The sequence below is a fragment of the Acanthaster planci genome, linkage group LG18, assembly GCF_054643075.1.
Source record: "Acanthaster planci isolate LZ-2023a linkage group LG18, COTS_SCS, whole genome shotgun sequence".
Lineage (NCBI taxonomy): Eukaryota > Metazoa > Echinodermata > Asteroidea > Valvatida > Acanthasteridae > Acanthaster > Acanthaster planci.
The window spans coordinates 4,401,991-4,423,171 of NC_141794.1; the positions used below are offsets into that span (position 1 = coordinate 4,401,991).

The window sequence follows — 21,181 nt, forward strand, 5'->3', positions numbered from 1 at the left end:
ATCAAACTATGCAGTAGGTTATATCTGCCCAGCAACAACCGAAACACATCCCATTCCTCCAAGTCTGCATGATGTAAACTCTGTCTGAGAGGACTCATTCAGCACTAATTTCCCAATCTCTGACAGCGCTGCTAGATGCATCTGCAGCCAGCTGACGAGACGTGGCACGCGCATGCTGCGTCTTCCGGTCACGTGGAAATGCTTGTGCAGCATTAATTCTTGTTCTAACATCATTTCATCTATGGGGCGCTGGTAATCGAACTCCTCGCTATAAGTTGGCACCCGCTAAAATTGAACACATGCAAGTATATATGTCTAGTAATCCCTTTCAATAACACGACTTTCATGCCTACATACATGTACACCGAACATACACCGCTCAATGATAAATGATCTCACTTTTCTACAAGGCTCTAGCTTCGTAAATCTCTGAAACTGACTCGTGGCGTCATTCAGTTTTTATTCCTTGGTGTAATCTTAGTAATAGTAATTATCCGTAATAAACAGTACAATCACACTGTTATTTTTCACTTTAGTCTCATGGGTACGTTCATTACACATAGGCCTATAGGGCAGACCGTCATTTGTTCTGTGTAGCAAGATTGGGGAAAAAACGCTTACATATTCGTGTAGGCCACTGTGGTTGCTAGACATCTAACACGATGAGACAGCACATTATGAATTATTGTAACATGGTCATGCGATAGTGTCTTTAAAGAATCCCCCCTGTGCTTAATTGACAGTTCTTTCCACCTGCAGATGCAGCATGTATTTAAACACTTCTTCATTATCCTGATGAATTAAATGATTCATTTTTGTTCTTTATTGTACTATCCTATTAAACGTATACATCCGAAAGTGTACATGCAATCCTTTACAAATACAATGTACAAAATGAGATAGTATTTTAAAACACTTTTTGTACCCACTTGTTAACACATTCCATCCATAAGTTTACATGCATGTAGTTACATTGAACTGTTTCTAAATGCTAAGCGGAGTTCACAATGCTAAGCGGATTTCACAAACTAAACGAGTAGGTTACCACGGAAAAGTGCTTCATTTTTAAACACATTTCAAAGCAAAATTTCATCGGATGCCGCAAGTTATTAAATGTATTAAAAGATAGGTGCAAAAAGCATTTAAACTCTAATCGCTGTTTAACAGTGAATGATTTCAGTCTAGTCTCTACATACTCTTCGGTCCGTACAAAATGTAACGTATGTCATGCACAATTAAGACGTGGATCTTCGACCGAGGAAAGCAAATGCCCGATCGTCTTGCGAAATTCTCAAGTCCCAAGACCTGTTGGCGGATTAGATCCGTGAAGATATCCAGGCGCCTTTCAAGCTAGACTTGGGACAGTTGAAACATGCCGTCACTTGTCATGTATCTGGTGACATCAACCTGTGGACGATCGGAAGAGGTCGATGCCACGCTTTGACTGATGGCCGGACAGTTATTAATTGATCTCTCGTTAAACATCCTTTTAAAAGGAGTGTTTGTTTTCCCAGCGGCTGTTCGATCGACTTAATTGGTTCACTTGATGGATAGGCCAAAGGCAAGCAGAGGGAGGGGGAGGGATGCAGAGCGTCATGGCACTCGATTAAGCCAGCTCATTGCATCAGCGATGAGACGCGACGAAAGGGAGAAGTTGCGTCAAACAGTCGTCGGGGTAAAGGCGTCGCTTGGCTTGGCGCATGTCTGCCACGTGCCGGGAAGAGTGACGTCACTGAACGTAGCTTTAGGTGGCTATGCTCTGGACATGACACGGACAACACAGATTAAACAACTTGGAAAAAAAAAGATGTCTCAATTAAAAAAATGTCATTTCTACTTGAAGCAGTCGCAAACAGCCACAGTTCTCTCTTTTGGTAGAAATGCACTGGAGTCGAGTGGAGACAAAAAGAACATCGGTGCGAAGCAGTAGGCCCCATTGGAAATTGACATTTGTAGTTCCATTCGCACCGTTCATGTCAGGAAATTTGATGAAGAATATATCGCAGACTAATTAATTGTATACTGGCATGCCTTAATTGTACAAAAAGGCATCGCTGTGTGTTAAAGGTTACTTCAGACGTGGTTTGTTCTAGATTTGGACATCATGGCTCCTTGGAGACTCTCTATTTCCAGCCTCAAATAAATGTTAAGCACACGGTTTATGACCCATTCCAGTTAAAACTATTCCTGGAAAGAAAAGTATCATGACAAGCATGCACCGACCTCATTTCAACACAGCCCTCATTTTGACAAGATGTAATATGCTGAGTCAGGCACCATGGTGACGAATGTGTGTGTGTGTGCAGAGGCGACTGCCATAAGTCATTACGCGATAAATGACAAATGTTCACTGCGCGGTGACCCGCAGGCAACCGAGAACGTGCCGGCGGACGTGCCGCCATCACGGAGCAGACGAGATGTCAAAACACAGACTGTCGATGCAGCCGAGGGTTTCCCGCCAAAAAAAACTGATGTCACGTAAAAGACGAGTCCGTCCCGTGGCTCTACGCGAGATCCCGCGAGAGTTGGAGTCAGATCCCGGGATGCTTCAACAAAGATTAGGCCACCTAAAAGGGCTCAGCTGGGAGGTGCACTTAAAAGTAACTCACTGATACCGCGAAAATACGGAATTGGAAGGTGTACCACTCTGATTAAACATCCTCGTCTCATTTTCACTGATACTGAAAACAACAACGAGGAAGTGATGGCAGGGACACCGTCCTTCCATCTCTGTCACTTCATCTCAATTCGTTAATCATGTTCCCTGACTGCACTGGGGGGGGGGGGGAAACAGCATTAAGAGCTTTAAGGCTATGCTGCACCGGAACCCACTTTCTTGATAAAATGGCGACGGTCGTGCTGAAGAGTGCGGAAAATGGCGACATGTTAATTACGTTTTTTTAATGGCAGGGCGTGGGCTCGACTGCTAAGGTAAACTACCAATACATCATGGCAACTTGTAGTGGTGCAATTAATCAACATTACTGTCGAGGTTGCACTTTATATAGTAGGTTAAACAAATTTCCAAGCCCCTAATTTAAGTTCCAAGACATTTGACACTGTCAGACAAGTAGGTGGGTTCTTTAAACTTGAGCACCGCTTATTCTAATGCTGTTGCTTCGACCGCGAACTGAAGTAAATCAAACGCGTTTGAAAGTGGAATTCCTGAAACTGGAGTTCGGGAACCAAAGTTCCTACCAATTACCATGACACGATGATACTTATGTCACACTTAAACATTAATTTTCAAGCACAACATGACAGTCGCTGTGGCCTGCGCAACTAAATGCAACAGAATGTGGTCCCCGCTCCATGCCACCTCGAAGACTTTGAACTTAGAACCTTTTAACATAAAAAGTGCAACATCGGACGAAAAGACCTACATCGAAACCGGCTGCCACCCCTGACTGTCGACGCGAAAATAGCAAAGGTGCTACACCCAGAATAGCTGTATTTTGAGTGGGTCAAACACTCAGCCCAAACAATTTTGACAAATCTTGTGACAAATGACAGTGGTACCACAAAGCGTAAAAGATCGTCTGGCAACGTCTGGTTGATAACGCACTTTATCGCAAACTGGCACCTGGGGTGGAGTGGATGTAATCAATTACTAACAAAACGGTATTCATTTACAGTTTAATCCGCACTGTATGAGCACAGAAAACTGGCATGTCGTGTGCAGCGAGCCCTTTTTACCTCACATAAGGTGGACAATTTTCCTAGTCCCAAAATTGTTTAATTCACGTTGATTATGAAAACGCACCTCTGTACTGTTGCAATTGAGGCTTATATCGATCGCTGGTGTTCTGTGGCCGAAGGTGAAGAGTTGAACGGCTCTGGGACGGCGTTTGCCACTCGGTTGACATTTGGCGCATTTATTTGCATATTTTTCGAGAAGTTTTTCTCTTCCCTTTCGACTTCTGCCTGGAATTGATGGATGGCGGGTACCAAGAAGTACAAGGGGGTCACAGGGGCGAACCCACACCCACCCATGGGCCCAATGCGTTCAGGAATTCGCTGTCTCCGTGTCTGCAAGTAGCAATAAGCTGCACGGGGATTTTCTTTCCATGCTTCTTCAACCAATATTTTTGACTGTCTGGCGGGCCAATAATATATCAATGCTGAGCGACTGTACCTGCAGGTATCCCCTCCCGGTTTTGACACTTTTAGAATGCGTCTGCGACTTATCAAAGTCACACTGCAGGGCGTTTCTTCGCGAAAAAATAATAAGCATAGCTCTCTGTAACACACTGTTGACTTTTGGGCAAAATTGTATACCCTTGCGACACATAAAACTTAAAGAACTGCAGTTTCAATACAAACTGCATGTGAGCCAGTGTACAGCTACGGCGATTAATACAATTCCCAGGGGAGTCTGCTAAGATGGACTCATGTACATGTAAAAAGCCACTTGTCACTGTTTTTTCAAAAGTCGTTTGTCCCATGTTTGTCTACACTCGTAGCAAAAATGCAAGAAAAAATCAAGGTCTGTGAAACCATGGGGGTAGTTAACATGGACACATTTTGCCACGGTATAAAGCATCTGCAATAATGCTCTCAGCTTGAAAATTGCGCGCCTGCTCTCGCGCTGTTTCAAAATACACGTCCCGGGAATTAATTCCATAATTCCACCGTTTTTCTTTCCTGACAGTCAACGCCTTCAGGAACTATAAGCTACCGGCGGCGGATCGGAGGTCACGTCCTTGAGTCAACTTTCAGGGGGGAAAGAATGCCAATTATCCGGCAGAGATTTACGACAATTTTGGGGTCGGCACAACACACTCGGGCCGACTTCAGTTGCTGCGCCGAAACAACATGATTGTTGGACAACGTGGGCCCTCAAGTACCGCCAAAACACACCTGCAAACATTGTAACCGATAAGGCCCCTGTTTATCTTGAACAGATCATACCTGTACTTTTTCCCCCTCCTTTTTTACTCGGTTGAAGTGCCCCGGTCGAAGCTTCCCGCCGAGTGGCGCGGGCTGACAGTTGCCCGGGACGACGGCGGTGTTCGGGGCCGGAATGCCGGCAGGGCGTCTCAAGTACATGCCACCCCCTTTTTACACCAATAACCAGCGTGCTCATGGAATACCTGGGTCAGCTCAGCACTCTTAATGCTCCGCGAACAAGCACCTACGTGTAATTTGATATGAAATGACAAGAGTAGGGGTTTTTAAGAGCACGAAATTTCAAAGAACGGATTTTTCTGCCACCCTTGAAAAACGTTTACACTTGAAAAATGTTTTCACGAACTCACTGTGCTTATGACTTAGATTACTTCTGAAATACACTGGTTATTACGGATTTTACATTTGCAGAAAACTCAAGGACTGATCAAATTAATTACTGTATGCATTCAAAGATGCAATTGCAACCTGCCATTCTATTTATGCCGACGAGGTTTAAATTTTTACCCCCAAAGTCTTGAATTTTCCCAAACAGTCGGAGGATTCGCGACAGTTCTGGGAATCCACTTCCCAAAATAGACCTAGTGGCCAGCGACAGAGAACACCGGCTGATCTTTAAACGATGTGAATCCGAGGTCACGACACCAACTCGAGGTCAGAGCTGAAGAGTGACACTTTGCACATTCCTCTCATTACTGCACTGACCGAAGAAGACTGCCTGGACTCGGCACCAGCTTCACATCCTCTCACGGGGTCCACAATGAGATCCTCCAACTGACATTCGTATTAGATTTGACAATATCCAAACCATAAAGAAATATTTCAATACTGACATTAGTAAGGGTCTGGATTCGTTTCGTATCATCTAATCATCTTCACTGACGCCCTTCACACAGTCGATCGAGCGACAAAGAACTTCAAACTACCCTGACAAATCTACTGACCAACTCCTACGACTTGAATTTACTCTATGAATTTACTGCAATTGGGAGAGGACTAAATCTAGCAAGAAATGAGACAGAGGGGTACCCCCAACATGTCCAATAGCTATACACACTCTAGACTATTGTTACCTAACACATCCCCCTAGATGTCTGAAAAGAAATCCTCAGATTCCAATGAAAAAATGACCAACACTGAGAAGAAGGTTTCTCTCCGTCCCATATCTTGCTTCATATTAAGACTATAGTCGTACATTTCAAATTCACGTGTATCTATCCAAGAAGTACTTATGTTTAGAATCATAAGAACAAACCAGGTGGTACAGAGTTTCCTGCTCACAAACTCGAGTACAATTTTGGTAGAAATTGTAAGAGCTCAAAGATAGCTTTATTCTTGGAATCTGACGCACGACAAAATCCAAGCTTCAGCACTCACACGGAAACTTCACCAAGAAATGAAATACTGGAATTCAACTCCTGACTGTAACAGATTGGTTGTGATCATTTACCGTGAACATTCCTTCATTCAAAGAAGCAGGCAAATGAAGGACTGGGCATGTCTAGGATCTTCCTCAATGCCAGGCTCCAATGCCAAACTCCTGTTTACCTATACATGTATCGTATTACTAAGAAAAGTTTCCAAATGAAACTACAGCCGCTTAATTAAACCCCTCCATAATAAACCATGCTGGTCCTCCGGTTCAACAGCGCAAGGTCAACCGTAGATTCATACAGTGTGGCACGGCAGCGAAAGAAAAATACTGAGTAGTCATGCCCATGCACTTAATGAACCCCTTTGACCGCTTTTTTCCCTTGCCGTGGTGCCGTGTGATTGACCGCCCACTGAACCCGCTGCGAGACCGCAGGCCTCATGAAAACACGGCTGACCTACGGTTGACTGTGTCAAATCAAATTCCCCGCCTGCCTGTCTGTCTCTCCCCCCCCCTTCAAATTGACGCGTCACGACACACCGAAATCAATGGTGCCACTTCTTTTTCTCGGGGAAATTTCCGTCCTGGTTTGAATGCCAACTTCGGTGCCACAAGCTGTTTGGGTTACAACACGATGCCCCTCATTACTTGGAATCGATTTCGTACGGACGAAAAATAAGCTGTAGATTGGTTCTCCATGAAACATTCTTTTTAATTCCTTACAGTCGATCCAAAACTACTCGCCATGCAGGGTTTCAAAGTAACAGGCCCAACAATTCGATTTAAGGAAAATCTTTCTCAAAAAAACTCCTTCGAGATGAGGATGGTTGGCCCTAATTACGTTTGCTGCAAATAAGTACGAGCCTACTGCGTTTCTGTTATGACATAATCAAGAAAGCCGTTGACAAGGCATGTCTCCTCACAAACGATTGGACCAAGATGAACAGATATCCACATGCTGAGCACAACAACATGGTTTTATTTACTGGAGGTGTGATCAAGCATAGCACATCATAAAAGGTTAAACAAGCACTTTTCTGACCCGTATGACACACATCCAACAAACAGGACAATCTATTGTGGCACTCCATGCTAAATTTAGGGCAACACGCAACGGGAATGGCATGTGTTAAGCCGTATCTCAAAACACAATGTCATTTTTTTAAAGCCGGAGTCTTTGCTGCGGTTTACTTATTTGATTCTTTCCAGGCTCTTCGACATTCAGGAAGTTCTCTGGAATCCCTTGCCCCATCCCGTCTGAACCGGCGACCGGAGCCGGTCAGAATAGAACAACAGCCTTTGACAATAGTCGACACAGGTGAATGTCCAGGCGATGAACGATTCACTCCCTGGCACAGTGGAAAAACCACTTCTAAGTATCTCCGCTCACGATGCTAATCGATCACTCCCGTTATTAGCAGTTTAAAAAGGCCGCCTCTTTGAAAGCAGGCCGCTTTAAAGTGGCCTCGACTGTAATTCCAGGCGAAATGGATCGTTTGAGGAAGGCCGCCCAATAAATTAGGGAGAACTGGATATGGATAATACACTGGTGTTGAAGCAGGATTGTCCACCGTGATAAAACAATCCCATCCACTCCAGAATTCACGATTGGTAATATGAAATGCTGCCTTCATCTGGCAATAATGTTTAATTCTCTGATGGGACTTTCGGAATCTTAGAACACCCATTCACGTTAATAATAAGCATGCAGTAACAACAAACCTACAGAAAAATGAGTCATAAAATAAGTAAAGTAAATAAGTAAAACCTTAAAGTTTGAATTTTTTGAAAGCCTTTGGTCAATAAATCTGACGATTTCAAATCCAATTCCATGTTATTAGTATTACTATTAGCTCCTCTTTAAGTTCCTCTTTTTAACCTTACTTCTCTTTCTCTTTCTTAATTGTCTATAAAGATAGCCACAGTGAAATCATTAACCAAAGACTGACTTTTCAAGGAAAGACTATTAAACTGTGTTTGCCCGCTGCATTATGGAACACAAGAGGTGATTCATTTCTCTTTGAGACCTTTAGGCGACATGCATGGGGCGGTGTATCAGATAATATTGAATTAGCACGTGCTTTCTTCACGAGATGGCGCTGCAGGAAGGGTCAGATGGTTACATCACAGTTGGAAGGCGTCATCGGAAAGAAAGAGAAACCGTTGAAATCGCCGGCGATTAAAGGATCGCGAGCTCCGGAGAAAGTCGACACAGGGCCCGTTGTTTCTCATGCACCCCGGTATCTACCCGACCGAGGTCCCGCGTAAACAACTCGGAAACACAACCCCGACAAAGGACAGGCGTGAGAATGTGTCCCCGGCGTAATTTAGAGCACTATGTACACAGTGCGAGTCGAACAGCGTTGATCGGTCTGACGAACTTGGACCAACATAGCATCGAGACTGTCAACAAACAGTGAGCAGTATTTATCGGGGGAATCAGAGCAGGAACCTTTTCTTCAATGTTGACAGGCAAAATTCTGACCTGCGCGATTTGTGTTCTCCACAGTAACACTAACATGTCGAGATACCAAACATACCGCTGGAAACGCAGTTCCTCTCAAACCGCAGAACTTATTTTGCCACATATCGTGCATTGTATGATAAGTTGGTTTATTTTTAACCCAGCTCCAATTTCAATCGCAGAGGGCCGTGATCAGGAAAAGGCGAACCATCTAACCCCATTAATGTGTCTGGCAAAAGTTTGCATAAATATGTTAGGAATGCGAGGGCTCCTAAACTCTGGCTGGGCTTGCTAAACTCCTTAATTATCCATTTTGTTTACCCGCGGCGAGCTCAAATGGTTAACTCAAACAGAACGCACGCTTGCTGAAATGCCATGATGTCAAACCAACGGGTAACTGAAAGACCAATTTGGTTTGCAGTTATACCCATTTTTAGAGTAACGCAGTCTCTCGTCAAAACTGGGTACAAACCTATTTATATCACGGCCGTGAAGGAATTTTGACCATATTTAGGCGTTCTTTTCAGAAGAACACACACAGGTTTACCTTCGTGTACACCTCTAATGACATTATAATGCGGCTTTTAAAGCAACAGGGTACCGTAACCATGGGGTACCTATCGACCATTTTGCTACGCTGCTAACCTAGGCCGTTTTCCAATACTCAACTTCGGCTCCGTCTCAGGCTTCAACTGTTTTTATTACTAGTTGACTTTGAAGCTGTAAGCGCAGTAATCAGTCTAATAGTGCCACAGAACATCAAATAAGATGCAAGGAAGTCAACAATTACAGTAATCCAATGTAATTTAAACGCTTCAGGCCCACAATCGGGGATTGGTTTGGGGAACGAAGCCTGAGACGGAGATGAAGTCGAGTATTAGAAAACGGCCTAGGTTTCCCAAAGAAAGATCAAAGACCGTAGCAACGTACGAAATGATTATCAAAGTGCGCATGACAGGACCGTAAATCCACACACACTCTCTCCAGCCTCTGGAAATGTCTTCAAAAGAATCTCATGAAATAATAAAAACTGACAGTTGTGTTCGCTGAAAACTGTGGCGATTGTATGGTAAACTTGAGCACTGGGGACTGCTTAATTTTCGGAAGTGGTACACCCAATGGTTGAGCAAAACTTCTCATTTGAAAGGAAACGTTCCCAGAGAAAAAACCGTGAACCATCAGCGGCACTGCGCGTTTCCATATGCGTTGCATAATTAATAGCATTGACTCCATCGCCATTGGTACATAGGGAGCGCCATCACTTGACACAACCCAAATGGGATCATGTTCCCCCACAGCAGGTGGCCATGACCTTGAACGAGATTGGACCCCACCAAAGGTCAACACGATAACTGCCGAAGTTAAACACGGCATGACCTCACTACAACTCCATGCTGCAAGACGATCCCACATGAGTCAAAAACAAGACGAACGAACAACCCCAAGATGAAGGAAAACTTCTGGTTTCCAGGTTTGTAACCACAAAAACCAAATCCACAACACCTCAAAGTAACTCCTCAATTAAATCTACTAATTTTACAAGAAAATGTAATCAACGAGTTTTTAATAGGTTATCAGTTAACCATTATTATTTTTCTGAAGAGAAAGACACATTACATTTTATTATTTTCATAATTCTTTAATTCTTTCGGGAAGAGTGAGAATTTTAAATTGAGATAAGTCAGTGCCTTATGTGACAAAAAAATTCGTCGAACCCAAAAAATCATTCATTGGACAATGTCTCGGAGTAAAACGCCTGACAATGAGTTGAGAAAAATAACTAAAAAACGACGGCACATATCCAGAGAGGCCTGAAGAGTATCACTGAAATACAAAGAATATAGACAGCTGAAAAACATTTCCTTTACTAAACTTCTTAACTTTATTTTAGGTACTTCCAAAGACAAGAACTTTACGAGTAACTTATTTTTATTGATTGGCGACTGTCTGAAAATTGAAAGGCCTCCGGCTATATGACACAAACAGAAAACCACCCACGAAGGGCCCTTAAAAATGCGGAATAATCCCCATCAACTTGAACACCTTTGACCCTCGCATTGGGGTTCAACGCTGTGTTCTTTATTTTGTTTGCACTGCCGGCGGCGGCCCGAAGTATCCTAATCCTCGGCAAACACATGCACCGTTTGTTGTAAAAGGACCAACAAGGCATGCCGTCATTGGTGGTGACAAACCGTTAAAAAGGGGGAGGTTTAATTAATGGGTGTGACAAGTGCATGTTGCCAGAGCTCCCCCCCCCTCTTTCTTTTCTCAATCATTGTCGAAACGGGTGGTCTTTCTCTGCAAAGGCTGAGGGGCGCAAACAGACACCAATAATTGATTGGCGGCGGTAACCCGAGTTGTGTGTTCCATCAGCAAAATTTACCTTGAAAACTGATGTAAACACTAACTTGCTATTTCGGAATTAATCTGTTTGTTAAACCAACCAGGGTGAGTGCACTAATTACACCGATATCAAGCATATCAAGGGTGGACTGTTACTAAGCTGCCTCGGTCCTGATCAACATGCCCCTCTATTTAGTGCCGGTCACAAATTACCTCAGTATTCAGATTTCAGGCAGACCAACGCTGTGAATTACAAAGTTAACTGTTAAATTAAACCGTAGCGCAATATCCAGTGTGGGCTACTCACTTCTGAAAAACAACACCCCCAATTCTCGAGTAGTTTCCTCAAGGAGGACTACTGCTCATCCCGTGCAATCCCTTTTGCTTTTCAAGGAACTGTATCAGGAAATGGCCTTGCTGTAAGTCCTACCATGTATACCTACATAACTGAGGCGGAAACCGATGCATTCGTTCGTGCTCACTGGACGCTAATTCCCGTCTACTGTGAGATTTGCGCTTAATGCCTTCCATAAACATTCCAGAAAGTGTGTGTATGTACATGTATGTCTGATACAAAGGCTTGTTCTTTGATCAGTCATTACTGTAATCATGTGTTCTTAATGTGTAGTGAAAGGATTGAAAGTAGTGAAAGCTTATCTAGTGTATTGACTTGGAGTTAGTCTGGCCACGTATTAAGCAAAGATATCTCATTGCAGCAAGTCTTGTGCCCGCTGAAATCGTCACAATTTGCTCCAATGCGCACGTAAGCCAATTCTAACGAACACTTGATATGGAGTTTCAAGCCATAGAATGAAAAGGACAGTTGTGACGTCATACAACGAACACAAATATAAACTAAATGGTGTTCGACCCCTCGAAAATTTTTGTGCACTTTTGTGTGAGTAATTTGTTTCACAGCTAATCCACTTATGCTTTAGTACTGTGTTGCGTATGGACACATTGGTCAGTAATTGAACTGAATTTATCCTTTCATTTTGTAGACCAAATGGAAGCATGGGCCAAAGTCGCGGCACTCGGGTGAAAGGGACACCGTTATGCACTGGCAAGCTGGCATAGACACGTATTCTTTTTGTATAGGTCTATTCTTCCGACTGAGATACCAGTCGCCATGCGGCGAAACACGGTCCAACCTGGGCGACTGTCTCCGTCTACACTTACGTCAGTTCCACTAAAACCACTCCACGTGACTGTACTGGGCGTAGGTTTGTAGCGGTAGCTCCAACAAGCACCCCAAGTTCTAAAGTACAATGCCCTAAGGGACAAGCTAGTCGGAAGTTGGGCTTACCAATACTGACAAGAAAAAAAATTAATCACCCCACGACACGGAAGGTGCAACAGATAAAGTATGCATAGGCCTAGACCCAAACGTTCTACCCCCGGTGCCGTCCTGAAAAACGCCCAATGTTTCAGCCGACTAGTTTGAGCCTACCACCGGTTTCAATGCATTTTTCTCATCAAAATGCCTGGTTGTGTTTATTACATCAGAATGAGGAATAATATGGATTGCTTGTGGGTACATATAGCAATAACAAAGTAAATTGACCTGGTCTTTCAAAGCGGTTATCCGATCAAGTGATTGAAAAGAGTTTTGTGTGTGTATTGTCTCTATGAAGAGGGTATTTCGAGAAAAACAAAATACCACCAAGACTTTGTGAATGGTTCGTCTGCGGCAACTTTTACATGAGGGAAAATCCCATCAGCAACGATTTGAAATGTTGCATCAAGTTGAAACCAATTTTTGGATGCACTGTTGTTCCATTGCTGTTGCACGGATCCTCAACGCACACGAACGAACAGGGAGGCAATAGGCGATCTACATTTGTCTACGAAATTTGCAATGGGATTTGTTAGTGCACCACTTAGCACTCAGTCTGGTCTGATTTCCATGGTGAATTCCCGTTTGTTAAACTTTGAAAAAAGTCGAAGTCGTGAGAGGGGCATGTAAGCTGCACGTCAAAGGGGAATGCTATAACGTTTTCCTTGCCTTTTCATTTCTGATCTTCAAAGAAGAAATGTACTTTTACTCCTGCGGCGTTCATTGCATTTGCACCGTTTTGATCGAACTTTGGTATTAACTTCAACGCTTCAACTTGCTGACCAGCGTTCTTTACTTTCCAGCCTTGAAACACTGAAGAGCTGCTTATAGCCAGTTGTCTCCTCATTCTTCTTCTTAAAGAGATGCCGCAAGTTCATCATATGGGAAGTTACATGTACATTTGTGGCATTTGATATCACACATATTATTCTGCACTTTATCGATCATAATGAAATATTTATTATTGCAAGTTTGTTTAACTATCGTGCGCTTTGTGTGCCTAAAGTTGCTGTTGTCGCAATATCTCCACAGGACAACTTTGATCTCAGAGCGCGGCATAAATCACTTTTGTTTTACACGGAATTCAAACTTTTTAAAGGAATAATTATTGATTCCGATGGACGTGGGAAGTGAAATGCCGCGGTAAAATTGTAAAATGAGTGACACAACTTGCTCGATAAATCGACATTTTGTCGATGCGGGTCGAAGGATCAAGAGCGAATATTCTTGAAAACATTAATTCCTCACGTTGCTTGATATTATTTTCAAGACTGAAGCACCATTTCAGACCAATTGTCTGTATATGACCGATAACGTTTGAGCTTTTTAAGTGTTGCATTCGTTGCTGTCCGGTCGTCAAATTTTGATAATTTCGTAAAACCTGATTCTAATCAGATTAAAAAAATTGCAAATATAAAGGAAGGTTAGTAGTGCACGAATTCTGTGACGTTAGAGCGACATTCATCAGTAATTCAGACCTTTATATCTTTAGGTTATAGCTTGGTGTCTCTTTGTGTGCACCAAAATACAATTTATACAGAAATTGTACAAAATATACTCTTCGTATGTATACATATAAATGTTACTCGGTCTAAGATTCGTTGATGGTAGTATTTCGATGACGTATATCATACACAAAACGTGACTTGTCATAAGAAATATTCCATTTCGAAATTTTCTTTCAAAAACGTGTAAATGATACGCCAGAGCTCTGACACATAACCCAGAGGAAAAAATACTCACTGCATTATCTGTTGTTTCGCAAACCTCTCTCGAATCCAGCTGAGATTTTCAGCATGAAGTACACATGCATATCACAGTCTATTTCACAATTACTAGATTTAGCATGAAAACACTGACTATATGAATTTAATGTTTACGCGTCTTTATGTATGCATGCATTCTGTTGCTCTTTATAAGTTGATGTTGTTTTCTCTGTAAAAAAATATGTAACAAGATAAAAGTAACTCAGGATAAAGGCCGCAAATGCAGGTACGGTAGATAATTTGGAATAAATTTCTTGGAATTGATGAACACAATTTTTCCGTTTAAGGGAATAAGGTAATGTATTTTGATTCACGATTAAGTGAATAGAAATAAACAAGTACAGTGTTATTCTTGACATTTTGGAAACTTTTCTTGAGGCGACCTCCAAGGAGAAAATTAAACTCAAGCCATGCAACGATCTGCTTGTGATATTTCTGTAATTTCACCAAATAATAGTGCGTCTCGCTCTGAATTCTACGCCACACACTCTCCAATGGTGACTTACCAAGTATCGCTATGCATGCCATTACACGCGTTGGCCAGTATTCCTTTGTTCTCAGCGGCGCGGGCAAGCCGACGCGAGCCTGCCCAGCCTGAGCTGGACATTTTAGCATGAGTCGAGAATCCCAGGACGTGGGCAACATTTCCTTGATTTACTCGCCATATTTCCTCATAACGTATAAATCCAGCGTCAGATTAGGTTCGTCTGCAGTGTTGTCCAATAGCTTTTTACACTAATTTCAAATCATAGCTCCATGTGGTGAAATTTCGGCGTTTCTGCTGAGGAGAGGGGAACGGACAGGCGTAGTCGTGCTGGTGCAGACGAAGAGAAAATTAAACTCGCCGTTAGGTCCTTTGTTTCGAGCGTGCGCTGGCATTGGGTGACGTTCTGCGTTCCAACGTCGACGTGATTTCCTGGCCTCAGTATTCGTGATGAATCCCTCGAAACGAGCTTGCCCTCGGTGGCCGAGAAAAGACCAAAATCGTCCAGTTAGTGTCGCAGAGAAGTGCCCACAGTGCTAGGCACGATCCGGCCGGTGTAAACTAGCAACCGTGTCGGCGAGGGGGGAAAAAACACAATAGCACGGACAAAGAGAGCTGGGCAAAATTGCGACACAGGGCGTGGGAAAGCCATAACGCATGTGCAATGGGATGGGCGGCTGTCTGTCGCACTCTCTCATCAGGCCTGCCGTGACGTCAGAGTAATTTCGCGGTTGTTGATTGGCTTATCTCATGTTGTTATTTGCGTAACTTTGCTCCACTTTTATCTTGTCCTTGTGAAGATGACACTGTATTAAATGCACACGCTTTGATATGGCGAACCGGTTATGCGCGAGTTACATGAACTTGCGTGTTGATATCGTGCCGATCTCTAATTATGCGAGAATTACGAGAAAAATTATGGTTTTGGAAGGGCACTGCTGTAACATAAAATTGAAATAAAATGTGTAACACTCATAACTATTAAATTCGTAAAGACACAGTAGCAAAATGGAACTTCCTGGATATTTGGTCATTTATTTATTGAGAAATTATACAAACATATACAACAGAAAAGCGAATAAAACTATAAATAAACCCATATTGATTTTTTGTCTGAAACGATATGAAACACATACCTAGTTCATCCGTGTATAGTGTTAATATTTTGTCTAAATCTTGTCGATTATCCCAAAAACATACACGTAATTTTGAGTAGCAATGGTTTGACTCACTGTATTTATTTCCACTTCAAGTACATGTATTTCGCTTCGAACTTTGAGGACGAATTATGGTACATAAAGAGCAAATGGAAAGAGCAATGCGTTATAATATTGCATCTTCAGTCCGAATTACGTTGTACTCCTCAGCAGAACAAAAAGCAAGGCGCCTGGGCCAGGAATGGGAGATCGTGGATCCTGGTTCCACCTGGGACCAGTGAACTTCTCTCACACAACCTCGAGCACACAGTGCTTTACACAACATTAGAACCTTCCTCTTCTAGACGCAAAGGAAAAAAAAGGATTTCAGATCAGCCCGATTCTGTATTTGCCTTTCCACAAAGATTCTTACTCCAGGGACACTAAAACTGGTTCTGGCTGAAGAAGGGATTATAAGGCTTTGTCTGATTTTGATTGCTGTTTACATTTTACTCAGTTTAGAAAGTTACGGTGGCGATCTTTATTTGAAGGGGTACTGGTTTATAACTTGAGCGGTGACTCATGCGAAGCAGAACAGGGATGACAAGTCTCTATGTCCCTCTGGAGCAAGAGACTAAAGCGAATGAGGGCAAGGGTTGAAAAACGAGGATATTGGCACACTACAACTTTACAAGACATGCAAACAGCAAAGAAAGGGGGCATGTGTCCCCCCCCAAGAATCAGAAACTGAAATGCGACCTTCCACACATGACCATCTTCCACTCACACCAGGATCACCACAGAAACACCAATTACAAACAGCGGGAGGACCGGGACTACGTCGGTTCACCTCCGGTCGTTAATGCTGTGCATTGCGGATTCGGAACATTTTCAGGTTTTCAATGCCTGGTAACTCTCAGTTACAAAAACAGTGACATTTTGACGACGTGTAATTACATGTTACGGATTACTTTTTGTGACTGAAATTAAAGTCAGCTTCCCACAAAGCTACTTGAGGAGTGAAATGCTAACTCGCGCCAAAGAAAGCTCAGCATAGGGAAATGAAGAACCTTTGCCCTGGCCCTCTGTACGAATCTTTCAATCCATGTAGGCTACGTCTCTTAGAAAGTCCAGTAACATAAACTCCAGCTTGCTCAATACAGCGCATCATTGAAAACGATATACCGTGCATAAATGTGGACCTATCTCCAAGAACAGCCGGTCGCATCTCCGGTCGCATCTCAGACAAGATTCAATACAGGCCTAGCCTCCAAGCTACGACCCCAAAATACCGCCCGTGTAATGGCTTGTTTATTTTTCGTCTGCTAAGGTCACACAAAGTTTGTCCTGAGCAAGGACACACACCGCAGGCCAGACTGTGTTACAGTTCACGCAATCGTTCGGCAATTACGATTTCCCGCCCAAGGTAATTCCATCAAATACGGATTCGGATGTGGGGGAAAAGTCTAATTTGCTGTGGGGGGTTTGAACCTCTTCCAAACCAGGATTGTCCCTATCTACGTCGGGGAGGCGGAAACCAGACGCCAGGCGTCGAGACGCTGTGAACCAGATGTTAAGCGATGTCGAGCATAGGAATTTCTCAGACGTGGCGCGTTCAGTTTGTCCCTCTGACGCATGCGCTTCGGTTGGTGTCGCATGCACACGACAGGTCAGTTTTGGACAAGCCCTCCACGACACCGTACACCCACCTGTTCGTGGTCCAAAGTCATCAAAGGGACTCGGCATTTTACATCCGTATGGTGCACAACTCTTAAAAACCTAATCCCGGAGTATCTTACCCATGGACGTCACGAAAGGGGAGGAGCAATGGGGCACTTGCTCTCCCCCCCCCCCACAAATGGGGAGGAAAAATGGGATTAAAAAATGAAATAAATGGGGAAAAAGAGGTGAAAAGGGGATAAAATCCCAATTTGCTAGAAATACGCACACACCTTAGACTTCAGATCGATCAACCCCTGATGAGTGTTTTGCCTCCCCCAAAAAAGTCGTTTACCCCCTCCCCCGGAAAAATCTGGCAATGCCCACGAGCAGATGGGTGTTATTACTGAACCTCCATCGAGAACAACACGTCCACGCGCGAAAGCAAGCAATCCATCACCAGTCTAACCAGTATACAACACAAATATTCATAACGGCGCGCAACTTGACCACTAGGCCTAAACTGATTAGCTCCTATCAAGGTAATAACCTGTGACCTCGCTGAGGTCAATCGTGTGCTAACGTAAATAAACACACTCCCGCTGATCCTCGAGCGCGACTGACGATGTGATTTTCTCCTAATCTATCTGGCCTACGAAGCGGTCTTGCAAATTTTACTCTAACAGAGATGCTCTGATCACACACACACACGTCCTATGTGTACGGACATTCTGTCTACCAACGACAGCAGTGAGTTCCTTGAATGAAGAATTTCCGTCTTGATATGAGTACAAATTTCATACATGCAAACAACGACTGCAATTGGTACGATAGATCAGTTCTCAAAGATACAATAAATTGTGGACTTATCTTTTTCATTTAATTTGAAGCTCAAACTTCGAAACAGATGAAACTCCCAACATGTCAATTCATTTACACAATTTCATTTTGGTGATTTATTCCGAAGTTAATCAACGAAAGTGGCACAGGGCAAAGTCCTATCACCTCTACTGAAAGACAAATAAAAAGGAGCCTTCTCCCGTTTTGACCTTATTTGAAAATTGACCAACTTTCATACATGCTTTAATTTTAAGTCTACCTCTGCCATCTTTCACTGGTTTCAACGCCTCTTTTTACAGAATTCTCCTGCCGTCATAAAGGGCGCCAATGTTGGCGGGTGGGACGAGCCACGGAGCTTATTATAGCTCCACAGACCAACGCACTCTCGTGGCTTGGAGCAGCACACAGCATTCACTGTTCTCCTCTGACCTTCCAGGCCAAACCGCGGCCATTTTCACGAACGATTTCAATCTGTCAAACTGCAGCCCTCAACGCGCGTTACTAACACCCCGCAGAGGTCGTGGGGATGACAGACGGCTACAAGGGCCTTACCACACTGGGTGCATATTGTGGGCCCGTCTTGAAGGAACTGCGGGTGACGGAGATTAGGGAGGGGGGTTCACGGATGCTTTCCGGAGCGACACAATCTCCAAGATACTAACCTGACAAAGTTACAATTTAGCATAACTGATTCACGGTTCGCAGTTTACACTGTGACTGAACCCTGATCCAGAGAATTCATCTTCCCAGGTACGGAGAGGCATTTACAACCCAATAACAGAATTTCCACAATGATGTACGTAAACACTGCATAAAGAAATGCACGCAATAAAACTTGTCTTAAGCAAGAGTACACGTGTGAAAGCGAGTACGTGAAGGCCCACCAGGGTCTTTCAGATGTATCTGTGCGGACCAAGTTTTAACCGCCATGAGCATGTTTGTTAAGAGCACTACAAAATTCTCCAAGGTATCGATTCAGTTTAAGCAACTAAAAGTGTGATGGATTCAAGTTGCGCCTCGTGTGTGACACTTTCGCGTTGACAAGTGTGTTTCAACCGCGACATTCTGACGAAGCTGCCGCAGGGGCGTGAGCCCTGCGTCACCGCTCCGAAGCTGAGGTCACAACGATCCTGGCGTTAGTTTACTGCGTCTGCTGAAATGTCACGCCTTCATTCGCATCAATCAGTTTAAGAGAAACACCGCTAAAATGAACGCTGGTTCGTCCAATGTGCAACACACCAGCGTGCCCAACTCCGTAAAGGCGGGGCAGTAATTCATGTCTACTGGGCACTCCTTTAAAACGCTGGATTTCCGGTGTTGAAATACAGGGTCAGGGGTCACGGTTTCCTGCGTAAATCGTAATACCAATCCCTTTCCTCTTCCTGTCCGCCGGCTTATCGTATCCTGTCAGAGTCTGGCGGGCGTTTCGGGGTGCAATCTTTTTTGGCAACGATCTGATCTGCGTCTTTGCAGCAGGATAGCACTCTGGCCAAATCACTGAGAATTCGACCCAGTGTATCCTCCACCGCAGCGCCACGACAAATTCCATTTCCTTGTGAAGGCATAATTTTGGTAGTGATTAACCGCGTCTGTAAAAACAACGACTGCTTGCAACAGTTGCCATTTGTGGGAGCAGTTTTTGAATGCCCCGGCCAAGCAACCCCGAATTCATTAGACGCAACGCCTGGTTGTTATAAACCATCTGTTGGTCTCCACCACAAATAGAAGTAGATGTTTCAATGTGGTCATGATTAATACTTAATTTGCAGAATTCGGAAAGGTTCCTATAGCCAAAGTGCCTTCGAGAGATCTGAGTGAATCGAAAATCAGTAATAAGTTCAATTAACGTCATTCAATATACGTGTACAGGACGGCAATGATTGCCACAGAAGCTTATGACTGAGCAAAGGTGATAGAGCGTGGCAAATGCCTAAAAGTCGACGATTAAGTAATGTCAAATCGTGCATATTGGCAACGTGGCAAACACCTCGAGGTTAATAGAGAAGGAGGAAATGAGATAGCAAATATCACATTATATAGTGTTGCATACAGAGATCCTGAAGGGCTAGATCGTTCAAGTTACAGAACCATCAATGCCGGCCTCCGGGAGGTTACGAGGGGTGCGTGCTGATTTTTCCCCTATGACAACACAACTCTGGACGCGGAGACGACACGGCGCAGAAAGGGGAGGGGGAGCGTCCGTTTGTTGCGTCCGCTCGTCAGGTGGCGATAGCAACCTCGTGAACATGGCGCCTAAAAGCATGCAAAATCCATCTTGAGCGAGGGAAAGAAAAAACCGGCAACACCCTCGAATCCCTCCGGCATCAACGTCGTGAAGTGCGAATTGTCGAAAACGAAATCAATTCTCGTCATGATTTTGGCAAGATATTTTGGGACGAATGGACTACCAGTCGAAGACGCCCCCTGCTGACAACGATATAAGTGTTCGCGAATGTGGAACTCGCGACACACGTTGGAACCCTTGAACCTATTAATCAAAAAGGAAAACCATCTTTAAATTCCGGGTGCGGTGAGGCGATGTGGGCGCAGCCCTTGAGTTGGTGCAGTGACCTTGCCCCTATGGTTTTACCACTTTTCACAATTAAAATCGGCATACCCACTGCAAAACTACATGTTAACATTTCGTACCCATATATCACGTGATAGCCTAACCATAGTTGCGTAATATAACCAGTAAACTTGCGACAAAAACTTGAGGTATGTCTTGTGCACCTGTGATCACGTCGTACTGCAAGGTCAGCAGATATGGGCTCTGCCCAGAATGTGGCTATTCCGGGAAAAAAAACTTCCCAGGCTGGGGACTGTTAGAGGAGTGGTAAGACATGGATATGTCTGGCGTCGCATGAGGCGGC

The 21,181-nt window shown here is 43.8% G+C and overlaps 1 protein-coding gene across 12 annotated transcripts in view; it reads right to left on the reverse strand.

Annotated features, from left to right (window-relative positions):
• The window catches only part of LOC110978304 (uncharacterized), a 202,026-nt gene that overhangs the window by 45,508 nt on the left and 135,337 nt on the right, over positions 1 to 21,181 (reverse strand). For 11 of the 12 annotated variants that reach the window (XM_087148903.1, XM_087148906.1, XM_087148907.1 and 8 more), the window contains one exon: positions 4,912 to 5,134. In XM_087148903.1, coding sequence (XP_087005029.1) covers positions 4,912 to 5,049 — 138 coding nt within the window. In that variant the 5' untranslated portion in view covers positions 5,050 to 5,134. Of the gene's footprint in view, positions 1 to 4,911; positions 5,135 to 14,695; positions 15,311 to 21,181 lie in introns of those variants that run through there. The other variant, XM_087148909.1, reaches the window with a different exon arrangement.